Source organism: Amphiprion ocellaris, chromosome 8, assembly GCF_022539595.1.
Source record: "Amphiprion ocellaris isolate individual 3 ecotype Okinawa chromosome 8, ASM2253959v1, whole genome shotgun sequence".
NCBI classification, from domain to species: Eukaryota; Metazoa; Chordata; class Actinopteri; family Pomacentridae; genus Amphiprion; species Amphiprion ocellaris.
This window is the reverse complement of record NC_072773.1, coordinates 28,660,617-28,683,345: the sequence shown is the minus strand read 5'-3', so window position 1 is coordinate 28,683,345 and position 22,729 is coordinate 28,660,617. Positions and strand designations below refer to the sequence as shown.

Genomic DNA, 22,729 nt, shown 5'->3' with positions numbered 1-22,729 from the left:
CTAATACAAAGTTATTGGTTTTAGGTTGTGTGAAAGGACAGTAATATATATACATTAACGTGATGTGCTCTTAAATCAATAATCCCTTTGTATATGAATGACAGCGTCCGCACTGGTTCTGTCAGTCAGCTGAGGTAGGTGGGGTCACAAAGAGCCAAGATGGCTGACTTTGAGGACCCGCTGTCAGATGAGGAGAAGGTTTGAAGACTATTTAATTCTCTGTTCAACACCAATTTATCTGCTTTGTAGAGGGGCACCTGTGTCACATGTTAATGGGGTTTACTGGTTACCATTTGGAAAGTGCATGCCAGTTTTCGGTCACATATTGTAATGATAAACTTCCACTAGCTAACTAGCCAGTGCTAGATAAAGCTTATAGTTGGCTAACGGCGGTCTAAATGTTGATAAAGGGGTTTAACTACTGGACACTGCTACAAGAAACTTTTTACTTGTTTAGCAGAAACGAAAGTATAAACACCCATTTTCAAAAGTCGCGTTTCAGTGTTCATGCCAGTCTCTAACAATTACAGTGAGGGCTACGTGTTCCTCTCGTATAACGTTAGCTAACATTAGCAGCTAACGTTACTTTGGATTTCTGGGTCAAACAGATTCAGTTGCAGCTCAAATACTTATGTTAGCCTCGCATGGCTTGAGATCAGGATATGGATGCCTACAGCTTACATGGAGCCTGATAGTGGCACTCTCCGTAATGCTGGTGGCAGATGGATACAATACCGGTTAAAGGCAAAGACACAAATTATTAGGGATGATAGATTTTGCATAGTCTAAATAAAGTAGAACACAGGAAAGACATCTGGACACCAGCAGGGTGTTTTCAAAGCTAGACGCTAGAAAGGCGACATTCCCCAGATAACATCAGGATAGTTAAGAGTAAAGGTCTACGGGCGATCAGCAGTGGAATTGAGGGCAAGATGGCATTGTTTCACAAACACGACAAGCCTTTTCAAATTCAGTTTCCATTATCAGTGAAATAGCAGAGTGGCACTCTTCGTTTCTTTTCAGCTGTTGTTTTTTTAATGTAATTGAGTGTCCTGTGTAAACTAAAAAGTCATCAAAGTTACTAACCAAATTGGTCATCTTTTTTAAGCACATTTGTTTAATTTAGATTTTGTATTTGCTTTGTTTGATGAACAGTGAATGTCATATTGATTCCAATCTGTATTGTCTCATTATTGTCATATTGGCTGAATTAATTAGTCACATTTCATTTGCTTCCACAGGTCCGCATAGCGGCCAACTTTGTGACTCATGCCCCCCCTGGAGAGTTCAATGAGGTCTTCAATGGTAAGACACAGACAGGGCAAGATATGTAATGTACAGTGTTACTAATTATATTGTTTTATTGCTTTGCCTCTCATAAAAAGCATAATACAAACAATGGTTTCTTTATTTTTTTCAAGATGTCCGGCTTCTTCTCAACAATGACAGCCTCCTCAGGGAGGGGGCTTCACAGTAAGTAATAGGACTAACATGAGAAATTTAAACACTCTTTGCACGATTTAAAACACCAGAGCCTCTTTATGTGGGGACAAATTTGTAATACAAGAGTGACAAGTGTCATATAAATGGTCTATGGAAAATGTTTTTGAAAAACATTTTGATGCCATATTATGTATGCCGACGTTGTACCTGTTTTATTTGTTCAGCTCCTTTGCCCAGTACAACATGGATCAGTTTACTCCTGCCAAATTAGAGGGCTATGAGGAGCCGGTAAGTTTTCTCCCCTAATCTTTCCTCATAATTTTAAAAGAGTCTTCGTCATGTGTCTTAGGCAAGCTTCTTTAATTTTTCCTGCCCCCATTTTTTTTTTTTTTTTTTAATAGGTCCTGATTACTGAGCATGGTGACTTGGGTCAGGGACGTTTCCTGGACCCCCGCAATCGCTTATCGTTCCGCTTTGACCACCTCAGAAAAGAAGTGAGTGATGTGCAGCCGTATGAGGGAGAGATGGCCCTGAGAGGCTGGAGGGATTCCTGCGATACTGCCCTTACTGCATACGTCAAAGAGCACTACCCTACTGGAGTCAGCACGGTAAGGCAAACAAAAAAATGTGACAGAATAAAATCTAAACAATATTGTCTACATTTTGTCTATACTAATATCATCTGTGTGTTGCAGGTATATGGGAAAACAGTTGATGGTCAGCAAACAATCATAGCCTGCATTGAGGGACATCAGTTTCAACCCAAAAACTTCTGGTATAGTGCCAGCCTCTTTCTGCCAACAGCTCTTTAAAACCTTTTCTGAATATACCGCATGTTTATTTCTCATAGGTGACATGTTTTCTGGTTTTTATAGTTTGACTTCATCTTTATCACAAAGGTTCAAGGTTAACAGTTTACATGTATTTTTTTAGGTGGAGATCAAAGTGAAATAATAGGTCTCTCAGTTCTTTTAAGGCATCTGGTAGCGTTGTCTGATTGTAACAAAAGACTTCTTCTAATTACTCAAAGGAATGGTCGCTGCAGGTCAGAGTGGAAGCTTACACTTGGTCAGTCCACTGCTCAGGTGGTAGGAGTATTAAAAATCCAGGTCAGTGTGCACATCTACATAAATGATAAATAACACAAAGAGAAAGATTATTCAAAAACTCCAGCTTCTTGAAGTTCCTCAAGCATTTGTCCATCTCCAGGTGCACTATTATGAAGATGGGAATGTGCAGCTGGTTAGCCATAAGGAAGTAGAGGAATCAATACCAGTAACTGTAAGTAAAAAATCAGTCACACGGTGAATCAACAATGCTTCCTTGTGTAATGTTAGACCGACTGTGTTAGCTCTGGCTCTGTACAGAGGTCATCCATTTCTGATAGTAGAATGATTAGATGTGTTTTTGACAGAATGAAAGCCAGACAGCTAAGGAATTTGTTGACATTATTGAGAACGCAGAAAACGACTACCAGGTAGGCTACCTTTTACTGGCTTCATGCTTTGCATACTGTTTAAAAACCACAGGTGCTACTTTGACATGCAGAAATATTTTTGAAATAAAGAAATGTTACACTTACTGCTTCTCTCCCTCCATCTCTTGCCCTCAGACTGCAATCAGTGAGAACTACCAGACCATGTCTGACACCACCTTTAAGGCACTGCGTCGCCAGCTGCCTGTCACACGCATGAAGATCGACTGGAATAAGATTCTAAGTTACAAAATTGGCAAGGAGATGCAGAATGCCTAGTGGAGAGTCAGGGACTGACCAGGGAGATGCAAGCTCCCATGGGCCCACAACCTACTTATACATGTGCAAAGACTAACCAAAGCAAAACTGTATCAACATGGGGCAAGGAATTAAAAAAAAAAAAAATAGAAAGAAAAAGAAGTAACTGAGGATTTGCAGACTGTTTGGCACAGTTATCTCTCTGCTGGAAGGAAAGTGCAGTTATAATCATGGCTTGGAGAAGGTGGTTACTTTTGGATGTGTGGTTGTGAAAGAGCTGTGTTTGGACGGCATGCAGGGCTGTGTTCAGGACTGCCGCATTAGAGAAGTAAACATCCTTCAGCCATCTAAGGAATCGCAAACCTCCCTAGATTCAGGCGCGGAAAGTTACAATATTTTTTTCTTAGTGAAACTGATGCAGAACTGTGATCATGTCACAGTTCCCGGCAAACGGGGAAAGAACCAAGACGCACAAGGCAACAGATGAGAGAATTTAAGCACACTATCACATATCAGGGTTTGATTTTGGAAAAAATCTGAATTTTTGGAAAATTTTTGTCACGTTGTGGTTGTTACATTTGGAATTGGAAATCAGGTACATCGGTAAAAGGAGATTAACAGAAAAATGAATAGCAGACATTGTTCAAAGTATTGCTGAACTGACGTGGAACTTAGTTACACGTTGTTAACTAAACTGACAGCATATCTACTTGTTAACATTTAGGAGTAGCACAAGCCTTAGCATAGCTCTGTTCCTGCACCTGCATGTTTGTCAGTGTCTGTTAGGGCTGAGGGAATGCTTACTTGTTTTCTGTTGTGCTCTACTGACGTACGGTCTCTCCACCCATGCAAGCTATGATGACTGAAACAAGATAAAGCAACTTGTACGCTGCTACATCTATAATGTGTTCTCTGTTCTCTTACTTTGGCAACACCTCCATTGCTGTACAGCTTTTCCTTTGTAAAAAGGAAAACATACTCATATTAACCAAGATTTATTTGCCAAAATCTCTTTCCTATGGTAAAGAACTCCATCCTCCCACCCATGTATGCAAATTTCTATTTTAATACGCTGGTTTTTGTTGGAGTCTTAGAATAGTGCACTCTTTACTGTAACAAACTGTTTGTGTATTGATCAACGCCAAGTGAACGCAAAGCAGTTGCCATGGAAGGCAAGATCATATACTGTATATGTTACATGACTTCTGTAAGGCCACATCATACTCTACGTGTTACGTGACTTCTAAGTAGGCTAACTCTGAATGAGTTACTCTGTGCTGTGTTCAACCCTCACAATATAATACAACTGTGTGCCGATCAGTAATAAAGTTCAAGACTGTACTGCCCCATCCTGTTCAAATAAATGGATTGGACATCTTGGCTTGATTTTTATTTTCATTTCCTGCTTTTACATATGAACTTTTGCAAAGTATTCCAATCAAAATTTGGAAGATTGCTAATTGATTTCATAGCATGACATTGTAAGACACGAAGCTTTTAAAATAGGGACAGTTTATTTTAAAAAAAGCTCTAAATGTTGCAGGTGTTCATGATAAGCTTATTTACTAGAGACAGCTGAGAAATCCTCACAGACAGCAGTGCATACATCTACAGGTATAAATAGACTGGCGAAAAATACTGGTTTTAAAGCCAAAACGAGACATAAAAATGGTAAAAACCTAAAACAATCATCTGATGTGTATCACTGTTAGGATAAGACAATGCTATGTAAATAATTTGACACATACTATAGAATAATTACAGTAGCAAGATGTCCATTATCTTCTAATATCTGAAAGAGTTGTCACATAAGCATGACATATTGTCCTTCTTGGTTTGGGTGAAGCAGAAATCAATCTTCCCTGAATTAAAAAAAAAAAAAACTGAAATGTAGAAATACAGTAATACAGTGCAAAATGTGCTCTCCCTTTTCAAGACAAGACTCAGTGTATTCATAAGTATAGTAGAAAAAACAGTACATGCAGGTGATGTTCATTCATAGAGAATTAATGGAATTCTTTAACATATTTACAATATTGTGGAACATCTCTATAGAAACTGCATAAGAATGTGTTGTGAAAACATTTAAAAACTACTTCCTATTATAAAATGTTGATACAGTAGCTACACATTTGCTATGATCCACATCCATATATTTTAGCCCTTTGACTTGCTCTACATTTTTGTTTCTGATTAAAGTCTTTGATTATAGCAGGATTGGCAGTTTTAGAGTCAGAGAAAAAAGAAAGGCAGTGCTGTACAATGAAATTCCACTGACATTTCTTTTTTCAAAATGGTTTGCAGAAAATAGCCTACTTTTCTTATTGTAAAATTTTAAACTCACAATGATTCAGCAAAAGAAATAGACATGAAAAACATAAAATCCAATAAAATAATCCATAAGATACTGTGTTTTATTTCTAATAGGCCTTTTCCAATTGTTTTTTCAGATTGTGCTATAGAGGTAGGGGTGCTGCAAACTCTGCATCTGTTTTTACCAGTGCAGCTTTGAAGTGTCTAGATTTTGAGTGCTATGAAGTGGGTTTGCAAGGGCGAGCAAAGATAGACATTACAGTAACTGCTGATTTAGCCCTGACTTGTTTAGCAGTTAGTCTGTATGATCTGGTCGTTAGCTACTAGAGGATAAAACCAGGTCTGATTCCTTCGCTCCCTCCTGCCCGCTGCTGCTGTGTCCACAGTTCCCTGTCAGCTCTGGGAAGAGGCTGGTCCGAGCAGAGTGACTTGGAGAGCCTGGAGTTGGACTCATGCCTGGCCTCTTGGGAGGGATTGGAGGAGGATTGGTCTTGTCTGAGCGAGGAGTTAGGGGTGAGCGGATGCCTGGAGACAGAGGGCCTGAAGAAGGCGACCTCGACCCTGGGGGAGATGCTGCTAGATTGCGGTAGTCTGTACCAAACGGTGAGCTGCTGATTGGCGACAGCTTGACTCCGGCCTGCTGGCTGGTAAAGCGGGACAACACCTGAGTGACAGTGTTGCGGGCCAGTTGCTTCGCTGTGCTGTGCTCTGGAGGGGGAGGGATGGAGGAGGTGGTGGGGGAGAGATCCCTGGGGGAAAGAGGGCCACCGTGCTGCTGCTGTTCTAGCTCAGCCTGACTTTGGAACTTGTGCCTGGCGGCCTGGAACCGCTGGTTCACTCCAGCTTGGTAGGAGGACTGATGGAAGCCTGGGCTGCCCAGACGCTTTGCCAGGACAGGGGAGGAAATAGGGGAAGAGGAGAGGGAAGAGGAGGCTGTGCTGGAGGGAGAGTGAGGGTGAGGAAGAGGGTGAAGAGGCGAATGCAAAAGTGCTCCTCCACCATTTTCTACTCCTCCATTTTCTGCTCCTCTCCCCTCCTGTGTTGGTTCTGTTTCCTTTTGATTATGATGCCCATTGACCTTTGGCAGTGAGGTGGATTTAGGAGTGGCAGACGCCTTTCCATCTGGCTCAGTCTGAACAAAAGTGGACACCACCATCATCTTAGACTCTTTCACCTCCGTTACAGGCTCCTTTACCTCTACTTTACATCCTTCAGTCTCAGCCAACCTCTTCCTGAGTTCCCCTACCTGTCTTTCAAGCTCCCTACTCCTTTCCTCCTCTTTGCTGAGCCTGGCTTTCATCTGCTCTCGTTCTTTGTCAAACTCAGTTAGTTGTCGCTCAGACATGGCCTCCAGCTGAGCTGCCCTGCTCTTCTCGCTTTCAAGAACTGCCCGGAGCTTCTCCAAGGCACTGGTCTCCTCTTGCAGCAATGTGTGAAGCTGTGAGACCTTCTGAGCCTCCTCCTGAGCCTGGGTGCTGGCTTTCTGGAGCTCTAGAGTCAGAGTTGAGGAGAGCTGCTGCTGCTGGGAGAGTGACTCCTCCACTTTGCTCACCACTTGTGCTTGTTCCTTCTCTAACCTCTGCACTGTTGCACGCTCCACCTCCAACTAGAAAAGAGAGAGAAATACAAGTCAAGGCATAACAGCTTTACCTTATTTGACCACAAAGAGGCAAAATAACACTATTGTATTCCTTTAGATCCAGCTTGGATGAAAACCCATTCCTTTATGTGAAATTACAACTGTTTTTGCAAAGGAGTTTAGAGATGTTGCACTGAACCCAAGTAGGCATACCCCAATGCAATATCATGTAAATGCGAAACGTTTCAAAACTGCATCACATCCTAATTATTGCATTTGTTTCCAAATTGACAAGCTTAGTGTTCCATTTCATGAACAATCAAAAACAAATTCTTTAGTAAGACTGCACACCAGTGTAGAAATTAAGTCCAACAACAGTGAATACACTTTTGATCACTAGCACTGTAGTTAGATAAGTAATCGTTGAAACAAAATTAGGATTTCCAAATTATCTGTATGAACTAACCGTAAGAACATGGTTATACAATGACCAGAACACGAGAACTTTCTAAACTTTGAATCTATAAGCTTGGTCTATCAGCATGTCTGTGTCTTGGTTGCATATGGAAAAGAATTTCCAGAGGACCTGAAAATTTTAATTGTGAGACCTCACAGGGTACAGGAAGACAAGTGACCAACTAAAATAAGCTATAGGACCACTAATGAAGTTTGAAGTGGTCGTCGTCCATAAATGACGCCACAGACACTGCACGTTTGCACAATCCAAAAAAATCTTTTTACAGTCTAAAAAAAGAGACGGGCAAGTGCGTCAGACTTGGCACAGTGGTTATCAGTGGAAATCAGAGCTTCTGTGACGACTCACTGTGAAGGACAGAGCATAATGTCAACCTCTATGGATGGAGCTCAAGGAAAATGCCCTTGCTTCCTGTTCGGAAAAAACTGCAAGACGAAACTTTCCTAAAGAACATGACAAGAGGCCTGATGAGTGTTGGGAGCATGCCTCTTTGCTCAGGTGAGATAAAAGTGAATTTGTTCAGCTCAGGTGGGGATCAGCATGTTTGGCATGAACCTGGCCAAGGCTACAGTACCACAGTGAACATAGACCTGACAGTGAAGCACGTAGGTGGGAGTATGGTGATATGAGGGGATGTGATATTTATAGATAGCACCATGAATGCCTGTGGCTATACCACATAAAATACTGGCTGGCTGACTGACAAGATGACTCCCAGTCTGCAGAAGTTTAGTAGAAAAATACTGCAGTATGATAATGATCCAAAGCACACTGCCAAAATCACACACGTGCAAAATGAAAAGTAGGACCCAGCCAAGTCTGTCACCTGACTTGACTCCAACACAACACCTTTGGGGTATTTTGAAGAGAAAAGTAGAGCAACTCAACCCCTCCAGCAAAGAGCAGCTGAAAAAAAACAATCTGAAGACTGGCAGAAAATATCTCTGGAAGTATGGTTGTCTATATGTCAATGAGGATTGATTTTGTCAGCAAAAATAAGGGTGGACACATGAAGTATTGAAAGAAAAGTTGAAAGATCTAAATCTCAGTAATGAAAGGTGTGCAGACTTTTTGCATGGAGTTCCTGCCCTGAGGCCTGCATTTTTACTGCAGTAAATTTAAACTATAATGCTTCTCACCTGGCCTGGGAACACCTTGACAGCCCCCGGCAGGAATTGGAAAGCATTAGTACGAGATGGACATCTGGAATAACTTGCTTAACCTGCTGCTACAGCAACCCAACCCCGGATAAGCAGAAGAAAATTGGTAGATGGATGGATAGCTATATCTGAACTGTTATTTTGTGATTTTGCATAAGGGCAAATACTTCACTGTTAGACTTAGAAGTGATGCAATTTTGGTAAGATGTCACAATTTGAATTCATTTGACATTTAAGTGATGTTGCACAGAGAGTCACTCATTTCTGTTGTATTGTGTACATACAGTTCTGTCTGATAAACTACTCTTAAATTAGACCCACCGGGGTCATACAGAATCTGGAACGTGAATATGTGTTGTTTCAGAGTCAGAGGAGACAAGAGAGGGGCAGTTGTTCAAGAATTATTTGCTTGCAAAGCATGTTTATGGAAAGTTCAGTTTTTGTGAGGTCATTAGAGGGTGACTGGGCTGCTTAAAAGCTTTGATGAGTGCTTGAAGGAAATGAGAGGTGATGAAATACGATCGTGTGTGTATGGTTAGTGTACAAAAACAGCAGAGGCAGGAAAAGCCTGAGGAAGACTGGGAGACACTCAGGAACCTTTTCTTACATAAGACACTTGTGCAAAGTTTATGTAGTAGCTGGTTGTGTGCTCACAGTGTGTGTGTGTGCACCAGCTGACCTTGCATTGGACGTGGACATCCATTATCTCAGGTTTCCTGAGGCCATAAAGCCCCATGGCTGCTGGACAACTAAACAATGGCCTCTTCCTCATCTGTTTCCCATGGAACAGCCTGGGTTTGTGCATGTGAGTGCCTGTGTGGATGTGGCTGTACTTTAACAGGCCAAACCCTCTCCACCCTACTGAGTTACACACTGAAGCTTCCCTGCTCAGTCAGTGGGTTTTAAATCACAGCTACAACAAAGGACACTGTGCAGACAGCCAGAGGAGAGAATAAGGGAAACAAATGCACCACATGTGCTCATCTGTCAGTAGATGAGCACTATTTTTTCTGAGACTTAAACATACAAATATTTCCATACACACAGTACAAATAATAGCTCAAAAACGTCCATCATGTCTTCTTACTGATGCAGTAGTTTTGAGTTCTCCAAAACCGTCAAGGTAATCAACATCTATCTATTCACTTTATGTCTGAACAAAAGAACTCAAAACTACAACAGTACAAATAAACTATCTTCTACAAGCCAGTCACACCTGTTGCAGCAGCTTATCTCTTTCTGTCTGCAGCAAAAACGTGAAATCAGCGCGCTGCACAGAGTCCTGGGCATGCCGTTGTTTCTCCTCCTCCAGATCAGCGATCATCTGCCAAACACACAGTCAAGCAAAAAAAATATCTATATATTACATGACATTTTGAAAGGTTTCTTGTTTTAGGGTTCACTGCATGAATTCTGTCATTTTCCATCCAGCAAATTACCTTTCTGATTTATCTTTCTTGCAATAAGCTCCTTGTCTCACATGCACCTGCCAATGTGAAACTTGTACCCTAACTTACCAGCATGAGCAGAACCTCATCTTCATTTCAAGACTTTGTCAGTTTCATCACTTCTCTGAACTTGATTTATAGATAGTCTATAGGTTGAGTTTCCATGATTCCCATACACTCCCAGACCTTGAGCTCTGCTGTGACAAAGCTCCATATCACCCCTCTAAGCCCCTGGTGCAGCTGCTGCCTGTCTGCTTCACTACCAAAGCCAAGTCAACATAGAGACTAATAATACATGCACATTATCACACACACAACAAGCCTATTGTACAAGTGTGTGCCTCTGTGTGACGCTGGATGGGCACTTAGCTGGCTGCAGCATCGTCTCTACAAGCAAATCTGATCTGAAGAAGTGCGAGCTGGGCTGTGTGTGAGCCTGCATTGCCTCTTACCCTCCTGTGTCTGCTCTCAGCAGCAGCTAACTGTCCCATCATCCTCTCCTGCATCCTTTTGCAGTGAGCCATGACCAGTTTAAGCACAGCCAGAGGGTTTGGGCCCACTGCCCGGCCTTGCAGATGCGTGTGAGGTTGGGTGAGTGTGTCCTGGCGCTCCACGCTATCGCTGTCCCGCTGCAGGGCCAGGAATGGATCGCTGAGGTCATACTGTCCATAGCGCTCCTGGACAAAAGCATCTCTGTGTTGAGCCTAATCGATACACACAAACACACAAGAAGCACGTGTAAATAGGCAGTTAGTTTGATTAGCTCATGTTAATATGTTGACCATTAACTAGGAAAAGCAGTCCCTGTTTCTAAGAGAGAACTCAGCATTGCTAAATGATGAAACACATACATGTATGTGCAAGTGTAGCTCAGCAGGCAACCAACCAGTAATGAGAGTATCAAGTATTAATCCGGCTACAGGCGGAAGACATTAATGTATATCCACGTACATGTTCAGTCCTGACTGAGCAAAAGGCAGTGTGTTTATGTGTCAGTATATGAGCTGGATGATGTCTTCTTTCCATACTGTAGCACACAGCAAAAATGCATTAAGAAGATAACATGAGGCCCCGCTGTCAGAGCCATAAAACACAGCAACCCATCACAAACATGCAAGGATGCACACCTCCATGCACAAGACTGACTTGCAGGTAAAACAATGTAGTGATCACTCTTGGAAAAACACCCAGAAGTGTGTGTCACCTTGTGTGTGCATGTGTGTGCAGGAAAACTGTGCCGAGTGATGTTATTGTCAGCGTGAGCACAAGCAGATGGTCTTTCCCGTCAACCCAAACACAAAGAGGTGAGGCATAGCTGTTCAACCCCCACCGGGGGCAGATGTTAACTGCTCGCCGGGGATGCAGGGGTGAAGGACCGGGCCATGAAATCAGACACACACACACTCACACAGAGCTGTTTCCAATGAACCGGTTAGATTATACCTAAACTAAAACAAAACAATTGCCTATGAGGTGACGGCATACTGGTTTGAGAAGAGATCACGAGAAGCAAAATGATGCAGGTAACTCAACTCATTTGACTTTATCGCACATTATTTGACTTGGTTTGATAGAAATATGCCAGAAGGACAAGAAATGAAGTGAAACATGGTAAGGCCTTGCTGACCTCACTCCTCATCACCCTGAAATGTCATGAAGGGTGGTCTCATTAGCTACGTAATGGTTAGTAGGTTTGAGTTCTGGAGGCATTTAGGGTCAGCTGGCAATCCAATTTATGTCAGCACATGCCACAGAGTTTGTTCCACGTGCCTTCAGGACAAGCGTCTCTGTCTCCCCATGCAATCCTCATCAGAGACCCCAGTCCTTCAGCCCCCATCAGCCCCCTGCCCAAACACGCATGGCACCGCATTCCTCTGTCGATTCATCATCATTTCTTAGAAAATGCCTCTCTCTTCTTCCGCCTTTCTGTCAGTCTCTTTTTTTCCCTCACGCTCTCGGACACTGGTGACACAAATACACACACGCACGCACGCACGCACGCACGCACGCACGCACGCACGCACGCACGCACGCACGCACGCACGCGCACACACACACACACACACACACACACACACACACACACACAAGTCCTGAGGGTTTCAGTAAGGAGGCTGTATATGAGGCTTTTTTCTCCAGCTGAACAAAGAATGTGACCCTTAGTGAGGAGATTACAGAACTTGCACAAAGACAGTGTCTCAGTGCCTTCAGTTTAATGCATTGTCTCCGAGTCTGACCCACGAGGCGTGTATGTGCGAGATTTGGTATGAGCGTACTGTAATGTGTGTAGTGTGTCTATGTCTCCTTTTTACTGTTGATGTAAATTTGTGTGCAAGCCACGTATGTATGTTTACTGGAGGCTGTGTGCATGTTGGCCTTTTTAAAGCTTTAAGTCCTCTTCAACTAGCTGGATACAAAACTGTAGCGTCCTTACTTTAAAAAAACAGACCATTAAGGGTTGGGCTTAGTGTGTGTGTGTGTGTGAGAGTGTGTGTGAGTGTGTGTGTGTCGCAACCCTAGCCTAGGGTCGGGTCTCTCGTGGTTTTTTTGTCGGAATAGTTCTGATCATAATGACAGAGTGTGCTTTCCTTTATGAGAGGGCACAACAAGCAAACCCTCTCTTCTGCAAAGCACTCATTTCTGCTCAACTGCTGCTGACAAATGTATCTACAGCAAGTTGTGGGAAAGAATATATTACATGCGAATAACTTTTTCTGTTTCTTAATTAGTGTATTTTTGAATTTCATCAAATACTTAAGAATTCTTTAACAATTGCCTGCAGTGTTGTTCAATTAAAATGGGTATGCTACAGCATGTTTGATCATCGCCTTCCTCAGCAGCCTTTTCCTTCCGATGCATTCCTGACACTGTAACGAGGTGTGAAGGACAACCTGATGCTTTTCACCTTTAAAAAATTCTGTCAGTCAGTTACCTACAGCCTCAGGGCACAATCATGCCCTTCTGTGAGCTGAAAAGAGCCAGGGAGTCCTGTTTCCTTAGTAATGGAGTGTCACACAATGAGCTCAGCAGCAAGCACGGACAAAATCACAGCTCTGAATGGACATCTCCTGTTACAGATGTACAGTTTTGCGCCTTCTGACTGACCTAATACTGTGGGTGGAAGAAAAATGTAATGCAAGCACATATTTATCTGCATATCATTGCTTGTGTGTGTCTTAACTTATGGGACATTTGCTGCATGTGACTATAAGGTCTTCCTCTCAGGCACCAGTAGTTAAAATGTCAAAAAATTATCATTAGATATAATAATATATCACATACCCAACCAACAGTTTGGCTGAGCAGTAGAAATACAGTTTAGCGCGACAACGTGGTGCTGGAGGCTAATGACGAGCTAACTAGCCACTAACGACAACATAATTGGTACACCACCCCTTGACATGGTAAGTGTATGCAATAGTGCCTTGGGAGAGCCCAAATTGCAAATGTACCTACTTAAAGTAGGCTGTAGGCAGAAAAACTGCACAAGCTTGAAGGCAAAACATATGACATATGGCCAACTTCAAATTTTCTTATTGCTAATATGCAAACAATAGCATATTTACACATTTAGGTCACATATATTAACACATTAACACATTAACACATTTCACACAACCCATGCATACTGAGAATTAAATATTCACTTTCAGAGAAATACTGTGCATTTACTCACAGATCAGACTCTTTCACTGTTTGCACACTGTACTGTGCTGTCGATTTAATAACAGATAGATAAACCTGCTGTTTTTGTCCCATCAATCCGCAGTCAATTAAGTATAATGACAAAGTGAAAACATTTTTGTGTTTTGCAAAATCAAAAAAATCTCAGTAACTTCTAAGTCTACTGTATCTAGAACTGACAGCTAATGCCGCAGTCTAGTGCTGAGCGGTGAGCACACAGTGGATTTATCAGAGTATGGATGGTGAGATAAATAACTAGGGTAAGTCATCTGCACATGAAAAGCATTTTGGTGTTAAAACTTAGTGGCAAATGCAGATGTTCTAGAGAACACAGCAGTGTGAGACAGAAATAAACCCTTAGCACTCCTTATACAGGAGTTATAAGCCCATCTACTCTTGCAGAAATGCCCCACAGCAGTGTGGGATCTTCAAAAACTACCAGTATATTGGCAATGTAGGAAGCTGGTGAGGGATCATGCCATTGCTGTAAGGTAGTAAAGTGATTTTCTCAATGCTGCTAAAGGTTTATACTATTTTTATATGTAATGTACGTTCTGGTCATTTGAAGGTACAAATTGCACTGGTACAAAAATGGACTTGTAATACAAGGTAGGTGTAATTCATCTGTAAACACTACTTGTTCCAGCTGCAGGCTTTTGTTGTTCTCCAAATGGTAATAAAAGAGAAAGAGAGACATATGAGATTTTAGGCGCATGATTTATGAAGTGTATGCTAAGGTGTGTACTTAAGGCTGAAGCTGTATCCTCCACACCTCCCACCCACACATTAACCACAGACGGCACTGAGATAACTGTAAAAACATCAGACAAGTCTGTCTAAGTAATGTTTAACTGTCTCATATGTTATCATCGGTGGTTAGTGACGAAACATGGAAGCAGGTGCTCTCAGCCTTTGGTCAAGCGCTGCATTTGGAAACTCCTACCATATGACTGGGCAGAACAAGGAAATGCTCTGTTTTATCTTGAGATGGAGTCAAAAATTAAACTGGCAGGGTAATTCATTGCTGCAGATATTAAGGCCAAACCTCAGTGAGAATGCAAGTTTTTACTATGTTAGATTTGTGGCTGCTGTGGTTTGGCCTAACTTCCTATATCGCTTATATTTTATTTGTTGCAGGCAAATACTCTCATGTTCAGTGCAAATAGCAGTGTCGGGTGTGGTTAGATATTAATCTTTACTTTTAAGTTTAGTCATAAGAGAGGCTGCCATAAAAACACATCCTAAGGAAACCATTATCCGGTCTATGTTGTTCCATATGGACAAATCACTGATGAGAACTGTGTGTTGTTGCGTGTTTCTGAGCACTTAGTGAACATAAGAAAAAAAAAAAGCAAGAAGGTAGCATGACTTACTTTGATGTCACCTGAACTTTTTCAGGTCACTTGCAGTCCTCAGGCTGTCGATATGGAAGCACTTCACCAACATCACACACTAGCGTACGGTATATTACAATCGTATCTTGCTTTTAAGGGAATTTTTTGTGCACTTACAGCTCTTATTGGGAATTTTTCCACTACCAGTCTCACAACATGTCCAAACTGGGCAGGGAATGGAACAGTAAAAGACTATACATTCTTATCTTAGCAACACACTCTTTCCAGGCCCTATTGTTTATGGAGTCAGGAAAACACGTCACCCTGCAAAAATAGATGAAGCGCTTTAGGATTACAGGACATGACATCATATGAAAAACAAAACAGGTCCTTCATCTGAAAATGAATGCAATATCTGAACCACATAAACCTCGTGGTGAATCTGTAGTTACAGCGACACAAGACCACAGAGTCTTTAACAAAAACAGTTGGAAGCAGTCGCTTTACACAGATCTAAGGCATATCTCAATGTCACAGAATGTGTTTTGCTGCTTTAGAGTCACAAGTTTGTTTTCCACTGCAGAGAGAACAACTAAGACTTTAGGTTCTCTCCATGAGTATTTAAGGAACAGGTGTCTCGCTATTGCATACACCTTTTTCTATGTCTTTAACTGACACTCTTTTGAGCCATTCTGTGCAGGATTTATTCCATTTATGCCTTACAGACAGAAGCTAATAATAGCATTAGGTGTCTATAAGATCAAGACAATTGACAGCTCAAAAGATATGCCACTCCTCTTGGAATGCAGGACCTGTTTCTGGTGTCATGTTCTCAGGAATGTTCCCTCTAGTAAAACTGCTTATCTGTATCCTTAGTAATGACAACTAGAAACAGTACAATCAAGAATCTGTAGAGACAAGTCCAATAGGTGACGTCATGTCATTCTGTGAGGAAGCAAACACTGATGCGGTTCGACGTTTTGAAGGGTTTCAAGCCAAAGAATGGTAAAATAGGGATTGAGGACGGTTGTCCCGAGCAATCTAGAGGCATCCCAAGTACTTGCTGCTGAGAAGAGACAATATTTAACAGAGTGGAAAAGAGAAAGAGAGAATTTCTTTTTCCACTATTCTCACAAGTAAACATCTCTGTCACAAAGAAAAGACAGCTCTAGTTAGAGACGAGCAATTGCTTGTGGAATATCAAAATCAGCCAAGACAGAGAAAGACTGACAGTATGAATAGACTTCCTGGGAGTACATACAAGATTCAGTAGAAGGCAACCGGACTTCTCTTTTCGGACCAAAAACAAACTAAAGAGAGAAGTCCACTTTCCTTCTTTGGAATCTCTTAGGATTACCCTGAACTGGATGGCTGAGAATCTGTAAGGACAGACTTCCTGATACCAAATTCAGGGACAGAAACAAAGCCTAATATTGACCACATTTGCCTGCTATCCAGCCCTGACACTCCCTTCTACACACAATCTGCCCTAACACTGACCGGTTAGTAATTTACTGTACAGGCCCCGAGCAGGAACAAGGGAAGTCAGTGATTTGTGCCTACAACTCTGTACATCCTCTCCACAATAAACACTGCAGCCTATGAGCGGCCCAATGGAGACCACCAAAATGCGAGTGGGCAGATAAGACATGGGTCATGGTTAAACATGAAAGACCCCCCTTAATGTGGCTGTGTTTGAGTAAGAGAGAATGAGGAAGGGAGATAGGAGGGAAAAAGCAGCAAGAGCTAGAGATAGGAAAAGAGGAGTAAGTAGAGACAACGAGGCAACCACAGATTTGTCCTAAGGGAATGATTGTGTGTGCATGTTGAGTTTTGGGTCAAACGCTGCATGCTTCAGATCTGGATAGCTGCCATTTAAGCTGCATCTGAGCTGGTGTGGTTAGAGCGGCTTTCCTTCAGGCCCTGGCACTGACATTCTCTCATGATTACAGCCTCACTGGCTCTCTAGACAAACTTCACTATCAAGGCCTATATAATATAACAGGACGGCCATGGTCGCTGCTCGTCGTAATCACAGACTCAGTCTCTGTTTCAAGCAGTGAGTCAAGCATTCAGAATCTGAGCAGTTTCATCTGAGTGTAGAACACCTGCTGTGGCCATAAGTGTGAAAAGCAGCCAGGGGCATGGAGAGAAACGATCAGACTAGACTCTAACATTGAAATGTGTTATTGCTGAAGGAAAGCTATGCTATTTCACTTAAATATAAGTTAATGAGCTTCTCTGATTATGAATTTAAGGAAATAGTACAGACATGGGACAAACGAAAGAAAAAACCTGAACTCTAGACCCCTACAGTGAGGGGCTTTGGTCATTTTGGTGGGACTGTTTCAGTCTACTTGCATCCTAGAGGGAACAGTCAATGCAAATCAATGCAAAGAGGGATCACCTTTGTCCTGTCACAAAATAATTCTATCGTGATGATCTATTCCAGGATAATAATGTTCCTATCCACAGTGCGTATGAAAGTACTCATTTATAGTCACCAGGCCTCAACCCATGTAACACCTACGGAAAATTTTGGGCTGAATGTTCCAAATAAGGGAATATCTTTGGGAAGAATCTCTGTTCTCGTAGCATGTTATAGCCCAACACTTTACAGAAACACTTTATGTGGAGTTTTCCTTTCATTTGTCACTCTACTGCAAGTATGAAACAGGCCTCTAGCAGTAGATATCTGTAATATGAGAAAGCTGGTGTTGAGTCATATCAGAGGTGCTAATCTAAATGTGCACTTCAGTGAGTCAAGTTGTCCAAATTGACACGAAAGTTCAAAGCATTCAGGGCTCATCTCGGTCATGTGTGCACGCAGAGTAAACGCAATGTGAATGTAGATGCATCCAGTCATCTTCACAGTCTGTGTTTAGCTTTCCAAACGTAGTTGGATCCCGCTGATTTGCCTGAGCCAAATAACTCTCGTATTGGTTTGAAATACAAAACCTTAAAATATAACATATCATAGAGGTCCCAAAGTCTTCCTCTTTGACTGAGGCAAAATTTTGTTGTTGATCAGCATTAGTGGAGATATCACAGATTAAAATCAAGCTGAGTACAAATGATCACACATGACACATACGTGACACACCAGTTGGTCTGAACTCAGTCTAGACACAATATGGTGCTATCCAGATCTGAAAAGTGCCTGAACTGAAAAAAAAAGAGAAACACAGATTGCAGATGTGCCTAAAGACTGATCTAACCAGCAATATTACTGGGGCTCTATTGGATCTAAAGACCTGGGAACCCAAAATGGTTCCCGTGCCATTGTCTTCACCAGCTCTGTTTCCTAAGTTTCCTATTTACACATCCCTTTCCTGTCAGCTCACATTCTTTTTGGGATTGTAATGTTGAAACAGGCTAATTTTAGTGTGTCAAAGAGTATACTGATTAAAGACTGGGATGGCCATAATATTATGTATCATACTATGTTTTGTTATTTATTATGTTTTGTGCATACACTCCTAAATGTACGTTAGGTGTCCTGTATGAGCTCCACACTCACCCTGAGGGCATGTATGACCACATCCTGGGCCTCCAGCTCTCCCTCCAAGACACTGAGGAGAGTCAGCAGCTCTGCTCTGCTTAGAGCCTCCACATTCATCTTCTCCTCCTAAAGTGAGAGAGAGTTACATTTTTATTTATTCAGGTAAATATGATACAGTGGCAAACTTTTCAGCAAGGGTTTCATAAAAGCAGCAAACTAACATAATATGAAATCAGAAGATTGTACCCAGTCAAGAAATTTGAATTCTTCTGGGTATTACAAATGGATTTTTTATAGAGAACCTCACATGATGGTGGCTTCTCTGTGTGCATTTTCAGTGAGTGGCACAGAACTAATATACAATGGGACTTGGGGTCCCATCTGTGGCCTCGCTGGGTTGTACTCAGGGTTATAAACAGGAAGTCATTAGCATATCTGCACATTAAGTCGCAAAGGGCCTGAGGACAGTTGTCTGCTTCATTCAGTCCTATCTAGAGGTATACGTATGCTCCAAATCTCAAGGCTGTTAGGCAAATGTGATTGTTTGAAACATAGTATTGTTAAAATTTTGAAAATCTTAGCCATCCGGCACTGCATCCACTGCATCCTATGATTCACCAGATAGATCCCGTCAGGTCATAGTGGTCAGACATAATGCCTCACACGGCTGACATCATCCTTAAAACTGAGAGAAAGACAAAACACCCAACTCAAAGTTGACTTCATCTTACAAAAGAGGAATGAAGTCACTGTCAGATCAGTTCCTAGGACTGTGACTGCTCCTCAGAGTGGCAATTACGTGTTTGACAAGGTTTGTGTGAACTGTGAAGTCAGGTAACAGAAGCTTAAATAAAATCAGCCAATTAACATATGCTACAATGAGTACAGTGCATCTTAGCACAGCTGATCTGAAACGCACGTGAATTAAACACCATTTTAACAAATGTTATGGGCAAATTAATGATTGTGAACACTGTCTATCCTGCAGGTCCCAAGTTTAATAGTTCAGATAGTTGAGATCTGCTGTCTGCAATAGCCAGAAAGTGTAATTGTTCCAATTTTCATACTTACCAAACCATTCAGTGACCCCATTTGCTCGGTTAAGAAGAATATTTAACGTATTTATTTCCATTTTTTCCTTTAATTTGTCACCTGTCTGTACCAAAAGTAAAAGCATACCTTCCCTTAAAAAAAAAAAACTGTCCTCCTTGCTGCTATGAAGGTTGAAAGTGAACTGTTTACTTTCTTATAGCAGTGTCCCAGAACATTCTTTGTGTGTCCAAAATTCCTGCCTGCATTCTGTGGCTCCCCGCACATTCACAGCAAGGCAACTGTGTGTGAATCGGTAGGTATTTACAGGCCACTAACTTGTTATGTGTTGTGAGTGTGTGGTTTCCAGCCTTACCCAACCACACACATGCACACATACTTTGATACGAGTCGGTCTGATTCAGATATTTATGCGTGTCTGGAGTTTTGGCCATCAAAGTAGGCCAAACTCGCTATATGTCACCTGATATTTATAAATCTACATCCATGGAAAATTATTCCCACATTCCAGGGATACCCACACCCCAGGAATCATCCCTGAAACCCCTCTCTGCAGCCCACAGAGGTTTCAAGTGGCAGCTGGGGCTGTGTGAGCACTGATGGATGAGCCAGTGTGAATGGTTTTGCCATTAGATGCTGCATCCGTGCAAATCAACAAATCGTGATCAAGCCAGCTTTACAAGTCAATATAGAACCATAAGGCAGCTAATCTGACAACACTGGTCTGTGGTAAGTGTCAAAGTGAGACTGTACCACCATTTCTGCTTGGGTGCATTCAGGCACAAATCATAGCCTGTTTTCCTTAATTCCTCCGAAATAGCAATTAAAGCCCAGATTTTACTTTTCCCATCCTGGATCTGTGATGACAGGGTCAGTGCAGGAGACACTGTGTATTCAGAGCATTAAATGATTGCTGTGGTTGCTCAGGAACAGCACAGGATCCACCTGCCGTCCAGGGCCTTTGTCTGACACAAGGGACTGTCATTATCTTCCATATTAGTCACATTCAGTTCACTTGATAAGTGCCACAACACTCCCAAAAACATCAGATTAGCTATTATCTATATGAGCAGCCTGTAATGATAATGGTAAAATCAATACTGCATCAATATGACTGAAGCACTCACACCCATTATCCTGAAACTGAACTCAGCACAAAACCGATGAATCGCAGTGATTATTTCCACAATATTGATTCAATAACATGATTAACTATCATCACAAAGAATAAAGTCATGTCTAGTTTAGGATTGTAAAGTTTCATTTCTTGAACAGAAATGGCAAAGCCTAGAACCGTGAGACTGGGTCACAAACCTGTATATGGACTTGTACATTTTGCTTTCTTATTTAAAGAAAAACACCGATGGAATTGGATTTAGAATCTCTGGAAGCTAGTAGTAAATATTCCCCACAACCTACCTTCATGCGCTCCGTGCTGGACGCATTAATTGTTCTCGAAATCCCAAAATGAGACTCCACGACAGCATGAATCAAAGCACTCCACTGTCACAGGCGCTCCTGCTCAGAGGCGAACGGGAACAACAGACGTTCAATGACGAGGCTCTCCGCCAATCAAAGCGCCGTAGTGCAGCGATCTGACCAATGGCCGTCGGGTTTGGCGTTAGGGGGCGGGGATAAGGGCGTTCCCGTTTCTGCGGGATAAACCTCTTTGTTTCGGACGTCCAATGTTAGATTTCTGCTCCCTCTTGTGTCCCAGCGTGAATCCTTGGGGAGTTTGCAGATTTATGCGATCTCACAAGAAATGTATTACTTGTTTTGGCATGTAGTCTCAAAGTTTAATGTCCGCGAGTGCACCGAAACCGGACGTTCTCAAGCCTAAAAGCCACAATGGAATATTTAATAAATTTGCAAGTGCATGCATATTTTGCTCCTGCACAGACGATACTTTGAAAGCAGGTTGTTTCACAAATGTACTGTTAAAAACTGACACCTCGTGGAGAAGAGGGCTGGCACCTTCTCTCGTGGTGTTTCAACTCCCCTTAATGGCCAATGGCAGTAACACACGGCGTGGAGACGACACGCAAACGTGTCTTGCAAGATTTTCCTTCATGCGCACAGTTGAGTATTGCAACTTCCGTGGATTTGCAGCTCTGTAGCGTCAGTCAGTCTAATTTTATGATCAATATTGAGGTGCATTAAGGCTTGTTTTGGGGTCTGCTGCAGGTCCACTGTGTTTCGGGTGCGTTGCACACCTGCTCCGGCAGTATTGGAGATCATGACTCAAAACAGTGCAAAAAAGGAGTGGTTCTGTTAAACAATAATGGAGAGGTCAGGGCATTGAACAGTCTAGTCTTTCCTCGTACCTATCCCTCTTTTGCCCCTTTACTACCTTTTATTTTTCTTTGAAAAGAAGGAAACTAGATAGACGAGGCGGTTTGCTTGGATGATCCGTGCCAATTACGCACGGATTGTGGCGGAAAAGGCTCAAGTGTTGCCACACTACAAGGCTGTCATCATCACCTCAATGTACTGTTTATTAGATATTTTCTGTAGAATGTGTTGTCTTGAATAATCTGTAAATCCAGACCACAAACTGTGTGCGCGGTGTCCCTCATATTCACTGTGAATTCCTATAATCATAAAGATGTAAAACACTGACAGGTGCCATTACAGTGTCAAATACTGATAAATTATATGCAATCTTTGAGACTAATGGAGTCATGCCACAGTATGCTTCTGTGTGCATTTCACTGGCATATTTTATTTGTTATTATTATTTATATTTATTCTAGCACAGTGGAAATATGAAGGGAAAAGACTAGTGCTCAGACTAGAAGTATTTAAGTGCAACAGAAATGTGTAAAATACTCAGTTTCAGATAATCAAGCAGTTTCCAACACATCATGCACTTCAACTTGATTATCTCTTGCATGTGAACTGCATCAAACTGTGTTAACAACCTCATAGCTTAGAATAACTGTGGACATACAGAGGGAGATTAGCATCAGCCCTATGATTGCTGAATGTCAATAAGCAACAGAAAACTCG

General features: G+C 42.0%; 2 protein-coding genes across 2 annotated transcripts; one reads left to right on the top strand and one right to left on the bottom strand.

The window, feature by feature from the left end:
* Positions 1 to 100: 100 nt before the first annotated feature.
* Positions 101 to 4,555, top strand: capza1b (capping actin protein of muscle Z-line subunit alpha 1b). Its single transcript, XM_023278945.3, has 10 exons — positions 101 to 198; positions 1,242 to 1,305; positions 1,422 to 1,473; positions 1,668 to 1,731; positions 1,845 to 2,051; positions 2,139 to 2,218; positions 2,474 to 2,552; positions 2,653 to 2,724; positions 2,858 to 2,920; positions 3,056 to 4,555. The coding sequence occupies exons 1-10, from the start codon at positions 160 to 162 to the stop codon at positions 3,194 to 3,196; spliced, it is 861 nt and encodes a 286-aa protein (XP_023134713.2). The 5' UTR covers positions 101 to 159; the 3' UTR covers positions 3,197 to 4,555.
* On the bottom strand, positions 4,551 to 21,295 carry LOC111574385 (CTTNBP2 N-terminal-like protein). The gene is made up of 5 exons (XM_023278938.3): positions 21,140 to 21,295; positions 18,689 to 18,796; positions 10,603 to 10,854; positions 9,919 to 10,026; positions 4,551 to 7,094 (listed from the first exon to the last, which is right to left on the bottom strand). Exons 1-5 carry the CDS (start codon positions 21,143 to 21,145, stop codon positions 5,805 to 5,807), a joined length of 1,764 nt encoding a protein of 587 aa, XP_023134706.1. The 5' UTR covers positions 21,146 to 21,295; the 3' UTR covers positions 4,551 to 5,804.
* Between the last annotated feature and the right edge of the window lie 1,434 nt (positions 21,296 to 22,729).